Source organism: Numenius arquata, chromosome 6 (assembly GCF_964106895.1).
Source record: "Numenius arquata chromosome 6, bNumArq3.hap1.1, whole genome shotgun sequence".
NCBI lineage: Eukaryota > Metazoa > Chordata > Aves > Charadriiformes > Scolopacidae > Numenius > Numenius arquata.
Window position 1 is genome coordinate 30,285,362 of NC_133581.1, and position 20,831 is coordinate 30,306,192.

The 20,831-nt window shown below is 39.1% G+C and overlaps 1 protein-coding gene across 1 annotated transcript in view; it reads right to left on the bottom strand.

Moving 5' to 3' along the window:
• Positions 1-20,831, bottom strand: part of JAG2 (jagged canonical Notch ligand 2) — a 70,817-nt gene that overhangs the window by 30,380 nt on the left and 19,606 nt on the right. Inside the window, 3 exon segments of the mRNA XM_074148812.1 lie at positions 4,835-4,895; positions 5,868-6,122; positions 12,563-12,617. Coding sequence (XP_074004913.1) covers positions 4,835-4,895; positions 5,868-6,122; positions 12,563-12,617 — 371 coding nt within the window.

The following is a 20,831-nucleotide window of genomic DNA, read 5'->3' on the forward strand; positions in this document are numbered from 1 at the left end:
CTTACTTTCTCCCCATTTTTAGAAGCTGGTGTTGTATTTCCTTCTTTTTTTTTCCTCAGTCCTCTCAGACCTTTTGTTAGTCCTCCACAGTCTTTCAATAACAACCTGCTTTGAGATGCCTCACCAGATCTTCTTGTACCCAAGAATGAGCTTACAAGAATCCAGATGCCCTTTTTTTCTTTTAAAGGTTAGGCAAAGTTCCCAAATGTTGATATTCACCATGTTATCCACCCAGCTGTCATAAAAAACACAAGCAAGAGAGTAGTGCTATTGCTAGGCCTCCTACTGAAAAGAACAGGAAGACTATGCAAGCCTTTAACATTTAACAAAGGATATCTAGAACACTATTACACCCCTAGCACTCCAGGTAGTTGTAGCTGATTTTGCAACTTCAAGCTTTTGTTCCTGCGTCTCTATAAAGAAAGTACTGAATAATAGTTGAGCATGTTTGGGCCCTGAGAGTGACAGATTAAGGGAGCAAAACCCCTTGGGAGAGACATACAGCAACTGGAGGCACTGCTGAACACAAGAAATCAGCCTCACAAGCTGAAACGGAATACAAGGACTACAAAAGGCACAGCACCGGACAAGAAGTTTGAGAAACCTGTTTCAACAGAACAAGCATAAGACCTGTGATTAAATAAAAGCAATAAGTCACCAACATCGTAAAACCAAAATTTTGTCACATGTAGTTTAATTCTAGAGTAAGACAGTGCAAAGTACACAGCTTAAACAGCTAATTTACTTAAAAAGTTCTAAAAACCATATGCTTGCTTTGTTCACGTTGCATAAATTCACATTAAAATACTATGAACGATTCCATTCCTGATTCCTTTCAGCTTGTCTATACATTCTAAAGAAATTTTTGTATCACAGTTGTGTAGAATAAGACTTGCGTTTCCCAGGACATAACCTAGGTCCTTACCATAGTTTCAAAAGCTGAACACAAGCTAAGCAGTATGAAGGATTTGGCCTCTTTTCTTTTGCTTTGGAAGACAAACTGAAAATATTCAAAAGCAGCAAGAAAAGTAGAAAGACTTCTGAAAATACCATCCTCCTGGCAGGAATATGACAATGTAGCCCAGATACGAAGCACATCTGGACTTCCGCCAAACCCATACCACTGCGGATCACAAGGAAGTGAAAGATTAAGCTGTTAAGCCTACTGATAGTTTATGAGTGGTACCGAACATACTCAAGTCAGCAGTTTTAATCAAGGAAGGAGACTGTCACTTGTAGTTTCTCTATATTCACTTTGATAACTTCATAAGGTGATTGAGCCTAAGCCAGTTATAAGCCTCTAGATCAAATTTCATTCTTCTCCAGACGTTTTAATGGAATTTAATGAAGTACTTCAAATGATGCAAAAACATACAAAAAGGACCAATCATCATGGCTTGGCAGTGTTGCTCCTGTGACAATCCTTCTTCCTACTCTCAGCTGGTGAAATCAATCAATAAGACCACTTGGTCCACCACTGCAGGCTAAAAAAATTAAATATATATATTACAGCGGCCAAACACCTTGAGTCTAGATATGGATAAAAGTTGTTGATTTTTTTTGTTGTTTTTTTTTTTTTGTTTTTGTTTTTGTTTTTTTGTTAAGAAGATTGCAATTTCCTATCTTTGCAAGATCCAGCTAAGTTGCTTTTGCTTTCCTCAAGGATGTAGGATGTAATTTTGCTCATTATTATTAGTTTTTCCAAACTGCCTCTACATTGACGAAACCCTACCACTTAGGCCCAGCAGTACCACAAAATTGTTTCTGACATCAGGTCATTTTGAGACATCAAGTCATCCCCTACTTATTTTCCATTTGTTTGGTGAAGGCTCAACAAAAGAAATGGCAAAAAAATCACAACACTAACTTCCTCAAAACACAGGGTACATGAACTTGCCCAACAGATGATGTACAGTTACTGGTAATGACATATCCTTTATTAACAGTCTGCAGTCACTTAGCTACTTTTAAGATCTGTTTTTAGTATAATATTTAATCCAAGAACAGCTCTAAATTACTTTGGAACATCAAGGCATGGAGGGTAGATCTTTGCTATGAGAGTTAGGCTGAAGCCTCAGAGCTATTGCTTAAGTTACCTACATGTTCATACAAGTTGAAGTTGGAAAACTTTTTCCAACTTTTCTATTTATAAATGCCATTGCAGATTTTGGCAACCAAGTAGCTAGTGGCACCAGTAGATTTCCATACATCTCACACCCATGTTTTTCTCACATTTTCTTTTTCTTTCTGAATTAAAAAAAGGACATTGTTTTCACCTGCTAAATGACAGTGGCAACTATCCAAAAACCAGGACGAAGGAATCTAGATTATAATTCAATAGCACCAAACATAGCAGTTTCTTTTAAATAACAGCTTCCTTTGTACTGCTGAAGATAAAGGTCATGTCTGTAAGCCTGCCTTATTTTTAGTTCAGCATCATTTTTCTACAGAAAGTATTACTGATTTGGGTTAAAAGCAACATTTCTTATATAGCCTTATAACTACTACAGAATACAAGCTAAAGATATCTGTGTGAACAAGCTCCAGCTACCAAACCATATTTAAAGAGGTAGCCAAGAACCTTCTGCAATACTGGAAACAGAGTGGCCGTACAGAGAAAGGCCATTATTTTCCTTCAACCTGCTGATCACAGAATCTATCGCTGCAGCAGACAAGCATTAAGAAACCAGGCAAATGGAATACCATCCATATGAAATATCATGTCCCTTATTCCTCCCCCCAGCACTTTCTTTCAGATGAGAGAATCCATCCTACAAAACAGTGATATTGCCGATCAGAGTCGTTCAATAGAGTCAATGCTATTTTTGTGAGCTTTATTTAGCTGGGCAGGTATAGAAGGGGGCACCTAGACTTACAACATTAGATGCTTCTTCACGTCAGTGACATGCTCTAAGGGCAAACTTTGCTCACGTGAGACTACCTATTGACAGACACCTTAAAAAAAAACCAACAAAGATACCATAACCACCCAGCCCCCCCCTTCTATGGTTTTGTATTCCCTTCTTTAAAACTTCTTCCTCCTCCTAGCTTCCCAGATACATCTGGTATCAGAGAAACGAAAGCTAAACAGGTGTCCTGGTTTGAGGTAAAACAACCAATTTTTTGTTCAGTAATTTGTCTTTTCAGCTTAAGTGGCCAGCCCAGCCCAAACCACCTCTCACCAGCCCCCAAAAAGGGTACTGTTTTGCATTTGCTTAAGCCTGTTGCTTTTTCACCTTTATACAAATGCTCTTTGCATTCAAAAAGCAAACATTCACAGGTTCCTAGGACACTCCTTTGATATCTACAGACCTCCAGAAACCCTTACATGAATCAAAAGCCATTAGAGTAGGTTCTCAAGGGGAAAAATGTGTTCTTGGAAGGCTCACGGGAAGGATTACTTCTTACTCAGGCAGAAGTGATACCTGCCCAGCTCTCAACCACAATCTCTACTTGTAACCCAAAAAAAAAAAAAAAGTCACCAGCGCAGCAGCAGCAGGGGCCTACAATACTTGAAATCACAAGCAGAGTATTTAATGATAAGAAGAGATCCCAAATAAGATTAAATAGAAGTATTCTTTCTTACAAAAAGGAAGCCATGGTTTAAACATCTGCCTTGGAAAGCAAACAAACAAAAAAAAAAATCTTTTAAAGGGAGATGTTAGAGCTCTTCAGGAGTGAAACCGCACATGTGCCGAAACAATGCACTTCATATACTGGATTTTACAGTTTTCGGTCAGATTTGAGAGCTGCAACAAACCAAATCTTCTATAAGTCAGCAGCACCCGATGGAAGTTTCAGGGTGGTAAGACACTACTCTGTGGTGCAATGATTTAGGATTTACTGTGTTTATCTGCCATACCCCACTGTCAGAAACTCCAGGCTCTTCAACAGGATGGGAATTGTTTGCATGTCAGCTGCCACAGCTCACAAACTGTCACTTCAACCCCACCTTAGGTCTAAGCTCAGCAAAATTAAGCAACCTGCATCCTATTATTGCCACTTCCATGACGGTTGTAGTAGTTACTAAGTAGGAAGATGAAGCAGAAGTGCCTTAAACCATCACTGCTTGCCACAAATGGTATTCGTCAGCTCTCATGGGTTCTGGCAGCCAGTTCATTTTCACATCATTCCAAGCAACCAGATTCAATACAGCTTACAAAGGAACCACTGCACAAATCCACTCTTAAAATGATGCATACAACTCTGACCATGAATAAACTCAAAAAGTTACACAGGATCCCAAACTCGCAAGTAGACCTGTCCAATTTCTTCAACGGTCAGTGTAAAAATAACACTCATCTCCCCTTGACCTACTGTATTGGATGCCTGAACTTTTACAAGGAAATAATCAACCTCTCTTGCTACCACAGAGGATATTTAGATTTCATCATAAAGTTAAGGGAACATTTCAGACTGTTCTCTCAGGTTTAGGGACCAAAAAAAACATTCACTTGACAGAAGCCCTAGCTTCACTTTGAGGGGAGCAGATAGTACACAGAGATCAAAGCTCCTAAGGATTTTGGAAAGAAAAAAAAGAAAAAGAAAAAAGATTATTCTCATTTGATAAAGGCATAGTTTTGGATTACATGAAGCAAATCTCTTCAGTCCTGTATGCGCAAAAAATAGAAAGGATTGCAAAACAATACAAAGTATATGCAATTCTTACACATGTGAAATCTACCTCAGATCTATTTCCATCCATACAATAGTATAGATTTTTTTTTTTCCATTTTAAAGTAGACTTTTTAAAAGTAGCAACATACACAGAAAAAAACCCAGAAAGATCAGCATGCATAAAAAAAAAAAAAGATATTCAAACATGCAGACTTACTTGCATTCCCCAGGTGTACTGCAACCTCCATGGAGCAAATTACATCCTTGTTTACATACAGCTGTAAATAGAAAAAGGTTTAGGCATCAGCCTGGGCAGCAATCTGGAACTGTTCAGCTAGGGCATCTGTCATTTAGCCTATTTGTTGCTTGTGCAAAGCAGACCATCTTTTGCCATGTTCCAAGAGCTGTTGCCTCCAGCTAGCTATTTCAAAAAACACAATCCCGTTACAACTGTTTGAAAAATAACTTAAGGTAACTCCTTGAAAAAGTTGCTACCAAATAGGTTTGCAGCAAGACTGTCAGCACTGAAACATTTCTCAAATACAGTTATTTTTTTAAACCTGGTATTAAACCAGTATTATGCTGGAAATCCCAAGCTTCAAAAGATACACATGACCTTGAGTAAACCCTAAAAATCGTCTCCCCTCCCATTAACAGGATTTTTACTCTAAAGGAAGAGAAAACAAAACCAAGAAGCCCTCAAGAGAAAGAAGAGTATGTCAAGTAATTTTGGCACTAATTACTCATTGAGACTGAAGGCAAAACGCAAAGAGATCTGATTGAGCGGTGTATTAAAAAGGATGACTACACTTGAATTTCTGTTCACATTAATAGCTATCAAAAAGCTTTCAGCTTTGCATATATTACACTTAAAACTTTTTCATTTGCAAAAACAGTGTTACTAGGGCATTTTTGCAGGATTAAAGTCTACAGTATTATTGATATCATGACTGTTCAATAAAATCTTACATTAACAGATGCAATATATCATTTTGCTTTGAAGTAACACCACCATCGAATAAAGTCAATTAGTAAAAAGATGTTTCATTCTGAATCCTAAATTTGCTGTTTAGCCCTGGGCTCCACTCTTCACAGTGGATGTTTCTTCAAAGATTTTCATTCAAAGGACAAAGTCTGCACGTGTTAAAATTAATGCACTATAGCACCGACACTACAGAAACACCTACTGCAGTTTATACCTATTAAATATACACATTAGAGCTGATCTAAAATGAAGCAAACAATACTACCTTGTTTACATTCTTCTCCCATCCAACCTTCCATGCAGGCTTTGTTTCCATTTTGATCACACGTGTAGTGACCAACAAAATCATCTCGAGGGCCACAAAATTTATTGCACAGAGCACTGTAGTAATTTTCATCACACTTCACTCTTATTTGTACTTCAAAATGGGCAACGGGACCATTAAATTGCAGTGTCTTCCATCGATCTTCTGGGTTGATCATGCCAGCATGTGCCACTCGTTCTATTAATAAGTCTTCACCTTTTTTAAAAAAAAAACCAAAAAACAACAAGCAGCATGTAGCAGTATTCAGGTGGTAAGTTTGATAGCACACAAGAACATATAAATTCAGATCAGAAGTATTCAACTGGTTAAGAGAAAACCTAGTAAAGAAAATGTTAAGATGATAAAGATCTACTGTATAACTGAATTTTCCTTTGCCTTGCAAAGTTCATTACAGGAAGGCCAATTTAAAAAAGTGTCCCAAAGGAAATATTAAAAAACCCTGGAACATAATCCATAGGAAATGGCTTATTTTTCAAGGCAGCCAAACATACCACACCCACACGCTGACAACCAGCAGCTTTATCTTGATCTGAGGCTCTTTTTGTTCTTATAAAATTGCAAAATCTGCATAACTTAGTAGCTGAGATAATAAAGTTCTCTGGTGTAGGTTTAATTTTAAAAATAAAGCAAAAGACATACTCAATTTGTTGCAAAATTACTGAACAATAGTAAATGCTCTAGTAGGCTTGTATTACGTACATAAACTAGCTTCTTCCATTTTATCATTCTCTCTACAGTAAAGGTAAAATGTCTTTTAACAAGCATTTCATAGAACACTTTGTGCAGCTAGAATTTGACATTTTGAGAAGAAATATACAAGTGAAGCCAGGATCATCAAGGGGCTATTCTCCACTCTGTATCCTGCTTATCCTTATCCCCAGTGGAACTACTGATCATTACGATCACTGTTGGAGGACACTCTATAAGCATCCTGCCTTGCCCTCACAGAAAGCAGCAGCGCTGCTCCTGTCAGGGTCCATTAACTGAGACCAAATGTGCACAAAGTATTAGCCGTCACATGGGACAAGAAGATTCTAGGATGTAAGATTACGGAACTGCCAACACAGAGTATTTCTATTTTATGATTATCCATTTTGTATTTATCCATTTTACTCCTAGTACTGAAGCTTCTATACCAAGAAATTAGAAGAAATTAGTCAGTACAATGAAATGATACAATTACTTCAGTAAACATTAAGAATAAGCGAAGCACAGTAAGGCTAGGCAGTGAGTAACCCCAGGGATAAGAGCCTTCAGATGTTTTCACTACTCAAATCTGGTAGCATCCTACTTTCTAGGTGACTGCAAGTTGCAGCTGGAACTTCAAGCGCTATTTAGGGACAAGAAAAAGGTACAGAAGCTCCACTTGTATACATGAATTTCATACCCATTTATGAAACAGCTATTATATTGTCAGCTCAAAGCTTCAGTGTCCACTTTCTTGAAATAATAACATGCATTTTAAAGAATCTTTAACAGAAAGGAAGAACCAAAATCTTGGCTTTAATGGTAGTGAGATAAAGTCTAAACTTCAGATTATTAATAACGTGAAGCAAGCCAAACCGGTAGCAATCAATATTAAACTATCATCTTTAGCAAATACGTTTCACCTGCTTACTTTATAGAACTCATTAACCTAATCAGTTTAGAAAGTAAAACCAAAAGGAGTGACTGTTTCTCACCTAGGAAGTTACTAACAGCATAGAGGTATCCTGTGCATCTGTTACCAAAGCTGCACTTCCCCCTCAGCATGTAAAAGCATTCAAGCAACAATTTTTACTCACTCCAACATTAAAGAAAAGGGAAAGCTACAGTAACGGGGTCTGGAATGCATTTTATCTTAACACCTTTTTTCAAGCTTGCTTGTACCATACAAATCTTTCCTCTTAAAATTAAGGAATATTGAACTTAAAATGCTGTTTTAATTAAGCATTGAAAGGTTCTCCAATTACTAAGGACCCAAAGTATATCTCTGCTTTAATATTAAAAGTGATATTGTCATGTATAAGCTACAATTCATGCTTGCCTGGACTAGTGTGCATAAAACATTTTATCGCTAGACAGGACATACTGAAATCTATCCTTGTTCTTCAACTCTCAAATTCCCATATGTGAACTCCTTTGTCATCCAGCAGCATGTGGTCAGTAGCAGAGTGGGCAAGAAACTTGCAAGCTAGAAAAGACTGCCTGCATTTTATTTTTGCCTGAACAGGATACCTATTGTATTACCAGTTGCCATTAAAAGCTTCATTACTAGATTCAATATCCTTTCATAATCTTACTCTTCTCTAATGACTATTGATCTGAAAACCCTGCTGAAAAACTATAAAGGAAAAGTGCTGAATCACTGGATGGTCAAGGAATTTGAACAAACAGCAAATAAGCACTATAGAGCTGTTTTCCAGCTATAAAGAACACAGGCACAATAAAAACAGTTGCAACAGCCACTGCTATAAAAGTGCGTCCTCAAAGCGCATCAGATGGACTGAAAAACAGGTCCCGAGATTGAAAGAAGAGGCTTATATAGTAAAAAAATATCTTATCAAGCATCTTCAGGCTAATGCAGATTCAAAGTTAAACAACTGGAACAAGCATTACAGCTATTGCAAGTATACCTATGCAGAACACTCCTCTTGATACCTGTGATCAAGAACAAGGGAAATAACCCAATAGCGGGTTTGGTTTTTTGGGTTCTTTTGAACACTCAATCTTTAAGAACTCCTCTGAAAAAGAGCATAATCTGAGTCTTCAGAGCTTTTTCTCTAGCTTATATCAATAAAAGGAAGGTTTAACAGCCAGTAATTTACCCTGAACCACAAAAGGCATCAGGAAATCAGCTCCGAGTCATTTGGCTTCTATTACTAAATTCTGTTTAAGTACCCAAGTATGAGAATTCTGATTTACTTCAAATTTAAAACTGATGCCAAACAGAAGATGCATCTTCCAGAGAGATCTGTTATCACAGGAGGGCATGTGTTTGTCAAGGTTCCCTTTTGTCCCCCACAATGCCAAAGTGTTTCTGAAGACACTCAGCCTCTCACATTTAACTGTTTTGATGGGACAAGTTCATTCCCTGCATCTGGTTACCGTTAAAATTCACATTAGGAACTCACACGTGTTACTTTTAGTCCTCAGTATAGGCTATGAGCTGTGTAACTGAATTTGTCTGGTCACTGGTCAAAAAAGCAGCATACACTACTGTAACACCCCCACCCTCATCTCCCTCCCCTCCACTCCCCCAGCAATAGGGCTTCTCGATTACTAAGAAGTTTCCTACAAGTCTCTCTGGAAAACCAGATACTACCACAAATGTTTGTATAAAAGGAGATGATGGCTGAAAGGTGGTTCTTTGATTAAACATCTGGTTTTGGGAGGATGAATTCTTATCTGAAGAATATTTAACTGTAACTGTGCAATCAGGAGCCATGACTGCACTTAAGAATACTGCTCCTCAACACACTAACTTTTAGCAGGGGTCAGACATTCCCAACAAGCCACGTGCAGGGCAATACAAAAGGTGATGCTGGTAGCTGCTTGCAAGGAAACACACACACAGTAGCATAAGAACTCCATGCCCAAAGGAACAGGAGGTGCCCTTCTCTGGAAGTACATTGTCTTCAGCCTTTTTAGGCTGTGGGATTAGTCTCCTACGGACTAACACGAAAGTGGAAAACACCCATTGCATCCCCGCAGCAGACACGTATTGCAATAGAGCGTTACTTCACAGGTGAAGACACCAGCTTGCTTCATAATGGCCTCTGCTATACAAGTAGAAGTTTGCCAAGTCAAATAACTTACCTGGAAAGCAGCATGAACTGCTGTGACACATGACAGAAAACAGGACCTGTACAGTGACTCTGTATCTAAGGCAGTTTCCTCTCCCCCTCCTCCACCCTCACAAAGCAAGCAAGCGGTAACCTTATACTGCCACAGGCTTCCCCCTGAGACAGCCCTGCTGCTCCGAGGAGGAAGAGAGCACAGGAGTAGTTCAGGAATCAGTTTGAAAGCCCCTCTTAAGAGTTTTTAGTTTGAGGTAAATACCGGGGGAACATTTGCCCTAGCAGACTTGTTCTTGAGATAGCACTTCACAGATCTGCTCTGAGAACCCTTGCCTTGCTTTCAATGGGTGCAAAGAAGAATACAGGATGCTAGGACATAGAGGCAGGGAAGAATGACAACTGTTCAACAAAGAAGAAACCCCTTCTTTCCAAGTTTTGGGTTTATGTTTGTTGGTTGTTTTGTTTGGGTTTGGTGGTTGTTGGTTTTTTGTGGGTTTTTTTTGTTTCTTGGGTTTTTTTTAAAATGCCGACTTTAAATGAGAACATAGGACCTGCGTTTAACTTTCAGCCTTACTCATTCCTAATAAAGGAAAGCAAAACCTCACTTTGGAACTAATTAATCAGCTTATAAACAGACTGGCAATTACTTTGATTAATCTTTCTTACAGTAGCAACAGAAGACACACGTAACCTGATCCAGAGATCAGCTCAGTGTTCAGGGTATGGTAGGGAGTTCAGCTTTCCTTCACCCCTCCGGCATGCAGATATTGTTTGTCTTTCCTCTGGAGGAGCTGCCATATTCCCTTTCCTTTTCTCTTACATAGGATTTTTTTACTGATCTGTCCCTGTTTGGCAGTTCTGCAGTCCTTGCAGAAATACACGGGAAGTGTCTTTGCATCTTGACAGATTCACAAGGCAAAGTCTTCAGCGTTAATGAATTCTTCCTAGAAATGTAATACACAAGTCTAAATTGCAGCATGGCAAAGCAACAGGTTTCTATCATGGAATTAGTAAACTGACTACAAAAACATTTAACCAAAACAAGTGTTTAGCTAGTCTTCTGCCAAATTATAGGCTAAAAAAGCCTTCCTAAATTCACGTGACAAGCCTTCCAAGTCTCAGATGCAATACAGCTTAACAGTGCCTCTCCTGCATCCTATATTAACGGGAAGTTGACCTTCCACTATCACTTTCTCACAAGAGCTAAACTGTGATCTGACACTTACATAGACTCCTGCAGTTCATGGAAACTGTTAAAGTAAGTAGATGGCCCACTGTACCTCCAAAAGATACTACATATCCTGTTGTCCCGAAAATCGGGGAAAAAAAAAAAAAGACATCAATGCAAGTAAACAGATTTGTTAGAGCATGTTAGAAAGCTAAAAGGCATAAGAAAGGCTTAACACAAGCCTGGAGTGATTGTCCCCCTATCAAGCGCATTTTTTTTTTTTTTAAAATGGATTTTAAAGCTACAGATTTGCAAGAGGATCCGCAGATTCTAAAACATAAACATTGCAAGTTAGAAGACCACTATTTATTAAGTAGCTTATTAAAAAAGAAAATTCAGCACTTAAATGCATACAAATCCGTTTTGCAAGATAGGTTCTTCGTGTTAACCCCCTTCTATACCATCTCATGAGCTGATCTGCTATCTAGAACTAGGGCATGAATACACCAATATACACTGTACTAGCTGTCTCTAGGTAAATTACTCCCAAGCTGAAAACTATTTAAAGTAATTAAGTTCACGTAGTACTTCTTGAACAAAGCATTCAAGAGGACACCTCCAATCTGTTGCTATGCAAGACATCTAAACTCATTTAAGATTCAGGCTTGCTCTGCTCAGCACATAGATCTTATTTCAAAGGCTATGCCTAGCTTTGGGAACTGCCATTCAAGAAAGCTGTGGACCAACTGAAGGGTTGCAGCAATATGAATTACCAGAGGTATAAAGAAAACATACCTATAAGAAAGTTGAAGAAGCTGTTAAACAGGAAGAGGAAAGAAGCTTAATTGATGATGATGATTTGGGACATCAACCTTTGCTAACTTAGTGTTCAAACACTTATCTTCCTCTATATTGACCCCAGCTACGATTAAATAGTCCATCATTAACCACAGTGAAATTTGAAGTTCACTTGACACTTGTAGCCAAAAGCATTGATTATTTTAAGATAGGTTTGTAAACTGTTAACACAGACCAGGTTCAAGATGGAGTCCTATTTTAGCAACAACACGGCAACCAGTACCTTCATATGATTTTTAAGTATTTGTACAATAATCTTGCTTTTCCTTCAATTCAATAGCCCTGCTCCAATACTAGCATTTACAGACCAGAAATGGAAGGTAACTTTCAGTACTTCAGGAAAAGGAATGCTACCATGATTTAGAACACCTTCAAAAACAACAAGCATGGTTTCTTTACGGGGAGCAAAAATGCTAATTGTTTACCTGATCATGAAAAGTTTTGCAATGTGTGGTTATGGGTAAACCAAGGAGAATTTAAAATGTAGTTCTACAGCACAGACAATTCCCCCCCTTTTTTTCTTTTTTAAAAAAGAAAAAAAGGGCCTACCATGATTTTTAAACATTTTAAGCTAATTATTAGAAGTCATGTATTGCAGCCTTCACTTACCATTGTCCGTTCTTTTTCCTATCAGTAGTACTTTTTCCACAGTTCCTAATCCAGTATTCACTGCTTGGATTTGTACACGCCCTTTACTTGGATAACAGGCTTGCATTCAGACTGATTTGAAGGGATGGCTAATTGCAGCAGCATACCATTTCCCCTCTCCCCAACTTGTGTACATACAGCACAGAGTAAGCGAAAACTTTAAGTTCTACATAAACACTCACCAGCTTTTGTATCATTATCCCAATCCCATGCTTCTAGTATTAGTGTGAATGATCTCTGAAAAGACACAAAGAAACAAGACATCAGTTAGACAGTAATAGAAAACTGTTAAAACTCTGGGTACAATCGGTGATTTTGAATAAGTAGAGATTGCTGTTACAAGAAAGCCAACTGAAAGCAGTTAAAAATTTTACTTCTCCGCTGTCATGTGAAAGCCCTTGAAGGCATCTTCTCAAAAGCATCAAATGTAACAGCATTAGAAATTGTGGGGCAAAGCATGCTAACAGCAAAACAAACACCCCCACACACACACACTCACCCACCAAGGACTAAATTATCTGAATTATTATTATTCTTCTACTCCCACTACATTTAATTCTCAGCTTTGCTTAGCCACAGAAATCATTTTCAGAAGTAGCCCTGAAAGGTTCAAAGGAAGTGAGGGGTTCTGCACATTGGGAAACAGTTAGAATATGTAAGACTTAAAGCAAATGAAGACCCCAAAAAAAAAAAACCACACCCCAAAAAAAGAAAAAAGGAATAAAATCAGAGCAATCCTTTAGGAAGCACACCAAATAGCAGTCTATGTAACAGATCTGTTTGCCATTTTCTAGAAAAACATATCTGAAGAAGAAACACAGAAAAATCCACCCTGTATCTAATCTATCAAGAACGTAGACTTCTTTCTCATGAAAGGAGAAATGTGAAAAATGGACCTGCAAAAAACACAGCAGAGACATAACTGTTAAAGGAAGCACACTTAGTAGTGTATTTCCCCCGAGGACAGAGGAAAAGCATGATTTCAGATAGTTTTGAAGTGATTTGGAAAAAACATGAAAGGTTTACTTCACTGAAGCAAGCCTTCAGGCATTTTTCTTAGTTTTATGACCAAATATGTAGGACAGATGTTGATATTCAAATATTATTTAGGAATAAGTTACCTTATGCACAGATGTAATGTTTTCCTGTTTTGAGTTTAGCAAGAGTAGCTGTCAAACCCTTCAGCTTTGATAGTTTCCAACCTGTCCAAGTTAACATTGAGACTCTCACACACATTTAAAAGGAAAAAACCTCCAAGAACAGAAAGAGTTATTGCACCACTATCCTAAACCCTCATGTATACATCTTTGTGCTTAGAAGCAAACCACACCAAAACTCGAAGCTCATTAAATACAGCAGAGCCAAGCCTTAATATACACAGAATTCACAGGCTAATGTTCCATGAATTCCCATGGACTTTGGGACGTTCAGCCAAGAAATTAAGAGCACCGTCTTAGGAAGAGGATTATGTAAGAATTCAACTATTTTTCACAGGGTGCTTCAGCCTATTTTACTGTTACATCAAGAAGTGTACATTTTTGCTTTGAGATAGCTCATAAGTGCTTTGTATGTCCCTCACCTCCCCAAGAAGGAGGGTTGATCATAACACTGAAATCTCTCCATTTCAGAACAGCAGCAGCAACAAGATGACTGACCAGTGCAGCCCCCTAAGCAGAAGGGCTCTTGCCCAAGGTCCTTCATGACAACAGCAGGGGATCAGAGTAACTGAGTGCATATTTCTCTATTGCTTAGTTACATTAACACATAAACCACAAACTATGCCTTTGAAAACACATCTTTCTTCTGTACTTTCAGCTTCAGACAAATACTCGGGAAGATGGATTTTCCATCGTTGAAACAGATAAAGGTTTAGTAGTAAATAAGAGTAAATAGTTAGATGACACTCAAGGGAAGAGGGGAAAAAGGAAGCTCAGCAGTGACTACAACTGGATAGGGACATACTCGGGCTTGAACTGCCTTTGCAAAAGGACAACTGATAGAGATCAGCTGAGAAAGTAAAGGCCTCTGCTTCTGAGGTGTCACAACACAATTTTTTTTGAAAACACGTGTCAGTGGTCATTTCAGTAGCTTCACTCAAACTCTCTGCTCTCCCCTGTCCCCCCAGTCTCAGCATTTAGGGTAGCAGGATAGGATCTGAAAACACTACCTGCCACGCCTCTCCTAAACTGCTCCCCGAAAAATAAACACAGAGTGAATACTAACGAAAAATAAGTACTATATAGCATTGCCCTAACGTTATCTTCTAGCAATTGCAAGTCTCCTTATTTTGTGTCAAAAGTACCCGTAAACCTAGGCAGAATTCTGCAAATCAGTGCATGATCCAAAACTCTGTTATCCACCTCTCCTGCTTTTAACAACTGATCTTCTAACATATCCCTCAGTTTTCCTGTTTTCCATTGATTTGTATCAGAAGTACAAAATAGTGCTCAAGTGCTTCCAGATGTCCACTTACTCATCTTATGTAAGTGCTGATCTTTCCTACTGCAAACTAGCTGTTGCATCTGACTGCCCACACAGCTAAGGCAGAAAAAAAAAATAAAAAAAAAAAATTAAAGCTGGACTTGCTCTCTTAGGAAACAGATCGGTCAACTATGCCTTCCTATCACTGCACTTGAAAGTAGATTTGTATCTTTGCTTAGGATGCTAGAGAATTTTTGTGGGTAAAGACAGCTCTACGCAACGCACTGTTCCAGCAGGCACATGCTAGAAGGCGTGAATGGGGATGAAGAGGCATTCTACCAATTTTAAGATGCTTAAAATAAGGACTGCCATAGCTCCAGTGCCAAATCTTACCTAGTACGATACAAGCAACTATGACTTTGGCGCACAGCTCTTCCAAAATGTGGAACAACTGGATTTCTGGCCAAATAACTGACCTCTGCAGCCCACGCGGCTCGTGCTGCCTCCTGGTGGCAAGCAGGGCAAGAACGTAGCACAGGCCTTTACCCTCCTCCCACTGGAGACCACCAAGAACTATAAATCCATCTATAAAAAGCTTAAAGAACATTCACAACAAAGACAAGATGCAGACTATTAAATTATTTTATCTACTGGCATCCCATAGCCTCAGTTTGCCCATGTCTACTTCTGGGCTAACAGGCAAACACTTGGACATTTACACATGGGCAAGCCTATGGAGTGTAACGTTGTAGGAAGGCTTGTTGTCAAACTTGTAGGGATTGGAGACATCATTCGAATGGCAATAAAACAGTATTGATAAATACATATTTAATGGGAAATCAGTTTCGGCTGGGAGAGTTCTCAGTTGTGCAACTTCCTGCCTTCTACTGACAGCTACACAGTCACCCTACAAAAACCCCTAACAAAGTAAGAATGTAACCAGAAGAGAAACTGATTTTTGTGGCTATTCTACCTCTGGAGAAGACAGCTGAGGTTACCGACACGGCCTGTTGTCTCTTCCTCACCTCCAACTAGTCAATAACTTCAAACAGGAATTCCTCTCCATGGTAGCGCGGTGGATCCTCACGTTACAACTACCACTCGTCAAAGCAGGAATCGCATCTTTAATCTACTGGTTCAATAAATCCCCTCTCTCCCTTTCCACCCTCCACCACAAGCATCAAGTCTTGCACCAGATCCATTTAAATTCTTTTGAATTTTGCCCTTCAAACTACAGCTGAAAACTTAACAAAGAAGCATCCATGATATCAAATATGTTCATGGTATGCTGCACTGAGAGCTTTCCACTTACTGCTCAACTATCAAAAACATTTATTAGTGGAAGCTTTAATACCCATACACTCACTCGTACTGTAACTTAATGAACAAAGAGCTATAGGCTGAATAACACTAATGGATACAAATTTTGAAGAATGCTTTTAGCTTACATAATGGATATACTCGTTTTATTAAAAAGCTCTACTCTTGGCTTGCATTAGTCCCATCTGTACTTTTCGACAGAAAGCCTAAGGTAGACCACCTAGCCCATCTCCTGCTAGCACCCACTGCAAGTAACTCTTCTGTAGCACAGATACTTATACACCAGACAAGATCCGTCTTAAATTTGTGCTTCCAGAAAAGACTTACAGAACTTGCATTAATTTAGCTCTTGTCCAGAATCTAAGATCTACCCATACTGTGAATCTTTAAACCCCTCACAGTGGTGGATCAGCTCTTCGACATATCATTAATAAGAACAGGCTAGCTTAAAAGCTATTTAAGGTAAAAAGTTCTACACAGAGACTATTGATTGATATCTACACAAGGGTGACCAAGCTCCTGCATAAATTAAACAGAAAACTGTTTTTTCTAGCAAGTATCCTAAGAATGCCCCAAATTCATGAGTATTTTATGCATAATACACACACACCCTCCACCACCACACATGGTTCTTTTTTAACTTGCACAGAACTCTTGTTGTAGGGTGATACGACTAGCACCTCACAACAGCAGGACAGGCACATGCCAGTCTGTTCATAAAAATAAAAGCTTTGCGAAGTAGTATTCACTGTTTATTTCAACTACTACTAGCAAAATAGTTAGAAAATATTTTAAGAGTGACCCTGACGCAGATTGGAGGGTGAGGGGATATGGGTGAACACACGCAGCACTGAAAACACACTTGATTCTACCTACTTTGGTGTCTAGGTTTACCCTCCAGAAAGAATTAAACACAAACAAGACAGCATTTGTCAAAAATCAAATCAAACCTCAGAAGATGTTAAAGGCTACCAGTCAGAAGCACACTTCTGCTGAGAAGCGTAGCTTTATGAGAGAACCATTTGGTAGGAGTTAACTAAATAAATATGCCAAGCAGTTTGGAAAGATACAAATGAAGCCTGTTTATCCTGCTGATGCTGCTTCAGTTGTGTTTTTCTCAGGACTGGTGTTGACAAAAGCAACTTCAAAGCATTATTCCACTGTTTACACTAAACAAAACACTCCTCCTACTATCCCAGCTACCTACTTTCTGAGGAGGGGGGAAACAAGACCTGCAATATTGGTTTGGCATTATCTTTTAATGAACTATTACTACGACCTTGATATTAGCAAATCAACATTCAGAAGTGGTCCTTTTTTTGCAAAACAGGCATGTCAGACTTTTCATCCCTAGAAAGATGATGGAACTGCTGACAACGCTTTCCATTAGGTATAGAACTTATATTCTCCGCCTCAAAAATCTGAAAAAATGCAAAAAGTTAAGGTTGATGTGAGATCAACAGTTGGCATTTTCTGCATCAATAACAAGTTATTGTGTATTAAACCACTTTTATTCTAACAGACAAAAAAATATCTATTTCATGTGAATAAAAGGACTTTGGAGTTTCTGCATGGAAAAACCTCAGAGGAAATCAGGAATTGGCTATGAATTAGAGAAAAGTGTGGCTTCTAAACAAATCCAGAGGCCACATTATCTTCCTTTTCCAGTCACACAGTAAATACAGTGTCTCATCACCAGTCAGTACCATTTCCTTTCAAACCTCAATCAAGCATATGTGAACATTTCAACTGTAAAAACAGGTCAAAAGCCAGCAGCATGTCACTATTCTTATTCCAGAAGTTACAAAAGTTAGACTAGTAGTAAGTCATCACCAGAAGTTAACAAAAATTGGACTAGCAGTAAGTCATTATCAGTGTTTCTTGCAACCAAGTCCATTAAGTCTTTATCAGCATGGTCAACTCTCAGGTTTTCTTTCCTAAGAAACTTCTAGAGAAGTCAGGCAAGCACAAGTCTGGGGGCTCTCCCCCCTTCCCCTTTATTTTTTTCCTTTTAAGCACCTCTCTCCCTCCCCCAAGCAGCTGCTTGCCATGGAAAAAGCTGACTTAAAGGCAAGCATATTCCATTTCCTTCCCCAGCAGCTCTGCAAGTTCTTACAACTTCCTCATGAATAAGCCAGAAATGTAAAGGGAGCAAGGAAGAAACGAAGAAAAATTCTGAGAAGGTCCAGGATTCGTCTTCAATACAGGTTTAAGGGCAGACAGATGGAACAAGCCTTCAGGTGGATCTTTTAGAAGCAGACATTATAAAGACATAATGGAGACCTTTAGTGAAGAAATAAACATTCCCCATTTTGGGGAAGGGGGTGGAGAGGGAAGGGAGCTGGTTTTTGAAACTCGAAGGATGTTTCAGCCACACTCATATGCAAGAACTCATCTTCTGAAAGCAAATGCCAGCCCACCACACAAAATCATGAAGGAACCCATCCCCTAAACCCTCATTTCTCATTTGAAAAGTAAGCACCATGGACCTAGCAAGTCCTAAACAAAAGCCTTTCCTTTGGAAAGGAGGGCCAAACAATCCCATTTTGGTAGGAGTGCTGTGGAAGGCCAGGTTAAAGTACTGCAAACATCAGCAACAGATAGCAGAAAAAGCAGCTGAGCAAGTTGAAGGCTTCCATTTGACAGCAACTACTGCAGTTATACTCCTCTTGGCCCAGTGACAAAAGCAGGATGATGTTTACAAACTTTGGAGCCCTACAACTCCACGAGGGGAACTCTTAATGCATTAGCCCCAGCTGACACTCTTTAGGAAGTCTGCAAAACCAGGGTGGGTAGGGGGTATTTTTTTGCCACAGTTAGCAGCCAACAGGCTGCTATCTCCGCCTACGTGAGCTTGAACACTTCATTCCACTCCTCCAAACTAAGCAAAGTCAAAACTGGAGGGGTGTGTATGTGTGTACGCATATGGGGGTGGCAAGGGGAAATCTAGATGTCTAGACTATTAAGACTCATTTATTGCAAAAGGAGCACAAATAAAAACAACAGGTGAGTAAGTTAGAGTCAGTCTTGGAGTTAATACATCAAATTTAACACCCAGGTAGAGACTCACCTCCAGTTAAAAAAAATTACCCAGCAACTGGGTGGAATAATGCTATCAACAACCAGCTGCGTGCATCTAAAAGATAAAACAACTTCAAGGAGGAACTCAAAGAGGTACTACAACACCTACTTGGCAGTGCCCAGCGCTTTGTGAAACAGGAGCATAGTGTGCTTCTCTCCAAGGTGATCAAACTACTAGATTATGACATACGTTACTAGATGATATATCTGTAGGATGAGCTTCACTTGAAGGCCTGAAGATACTCTGATCCTGCTGCAATGGCAAAACGCAACAGGACTTTCTTGATGCGAGGGCTTTTTGATCTATCATGGATCAGCAAACATTTTAGCTGTGGAGTTCTAAGAATCATCTGAAGTCACATAGTAGCTTTACCTAATGCCATTTTCAGGTAGCTCAGAAGAGGCTAAAATGTCATGTCTCCAACTAGAGCTCCTCAAGGGAGGACATTAATGCAGCCACCTCAGACCATGTACAAAGCAGAGAAAGCTCTCTGGAGATCCATCTACACACGAGAAGCTAAACCATGGGAAGAAAGAGTCCACGGTCTTCTGGTAACTTAGCACCCTCGACAAACTCAAAACAAGTCTCAGCCCATTCAACTTTGTGACAAAATGACAAGTCTTAGAGACACAGTATTTGTTCCCCCAATACCACAGCGCTGGTCCTGATCTTTGATAGCACCCTCTATCAGACAACTGCTGCAGGCAGAGCAGCATCCTCTGAGTAAATAGGAACCATGCACCTCTCTAACAGCTTTCAGTGCCAGAAGCAAGTCATTAGCATTTTATTTAGAAAAGCTGTGGGAGATGTGACCAGGCAATAGTCATGTCAGGACTTACCTGAAGAAAAGCTGATCTGCTAGCTACTCTCAGCTCACAGAATAAAGGTTCCAGAAAACTCCTTCCCTATTTTAGAAGGGCTGCCTTTCACCATTACATGCATAGAAACAATGAGTAGAAGTAATTCCTGCTTCTGCTTTTTATAGCTATCTGCTACTCATCCCCTCCCTGCTCCATCTCACCACACCTGATTCCAGCATATACACATCTCTGCTGCACTCAAGGAGATTTAGTTCCAACTCTGAAGTCTAACTGTCAACTGTGCTTGTTTAAATTTGAGCAAACACCACGGTATTGGCTTCCAAATAATTTATTTTCCTTATACTTGCAGAATCACACCAAAAAAAAGCACAGTGAAAACTTGGCTTCTCAGGTACAAGGGCTCCTGTGGTAACCTGTGTTTGCTGAGATCTTCCAGCAAGAAACAGGAAAAATATCAATGTTTAATACCAATCCAAGCTGTCAGCTACCACATTTACCAGTTTTGTTGAAACACTTCTATTTTACTGCAAATGCCTTCTGCTTACGTCACCTTTGGGCATCTCCTGTCTACCGCAAGTCTCAAAAAAAGTATTCGTTTATAAAACTAATCAATAACATCAAGGGTGACAGGTGTAATTTTTTTTTTTTTGCCAACCAGGTGAGCAAACATAATGCTTATGAAAATAATCAATTTAATCTCAGGTGAACAATCAGTAACTATGATTTTATTCTAGTAACTAGAATAATGGCATTCTAGGTGGTCTTTAAACCGGTTCTTACACTAACATATCCACAGTTTAATCTTAC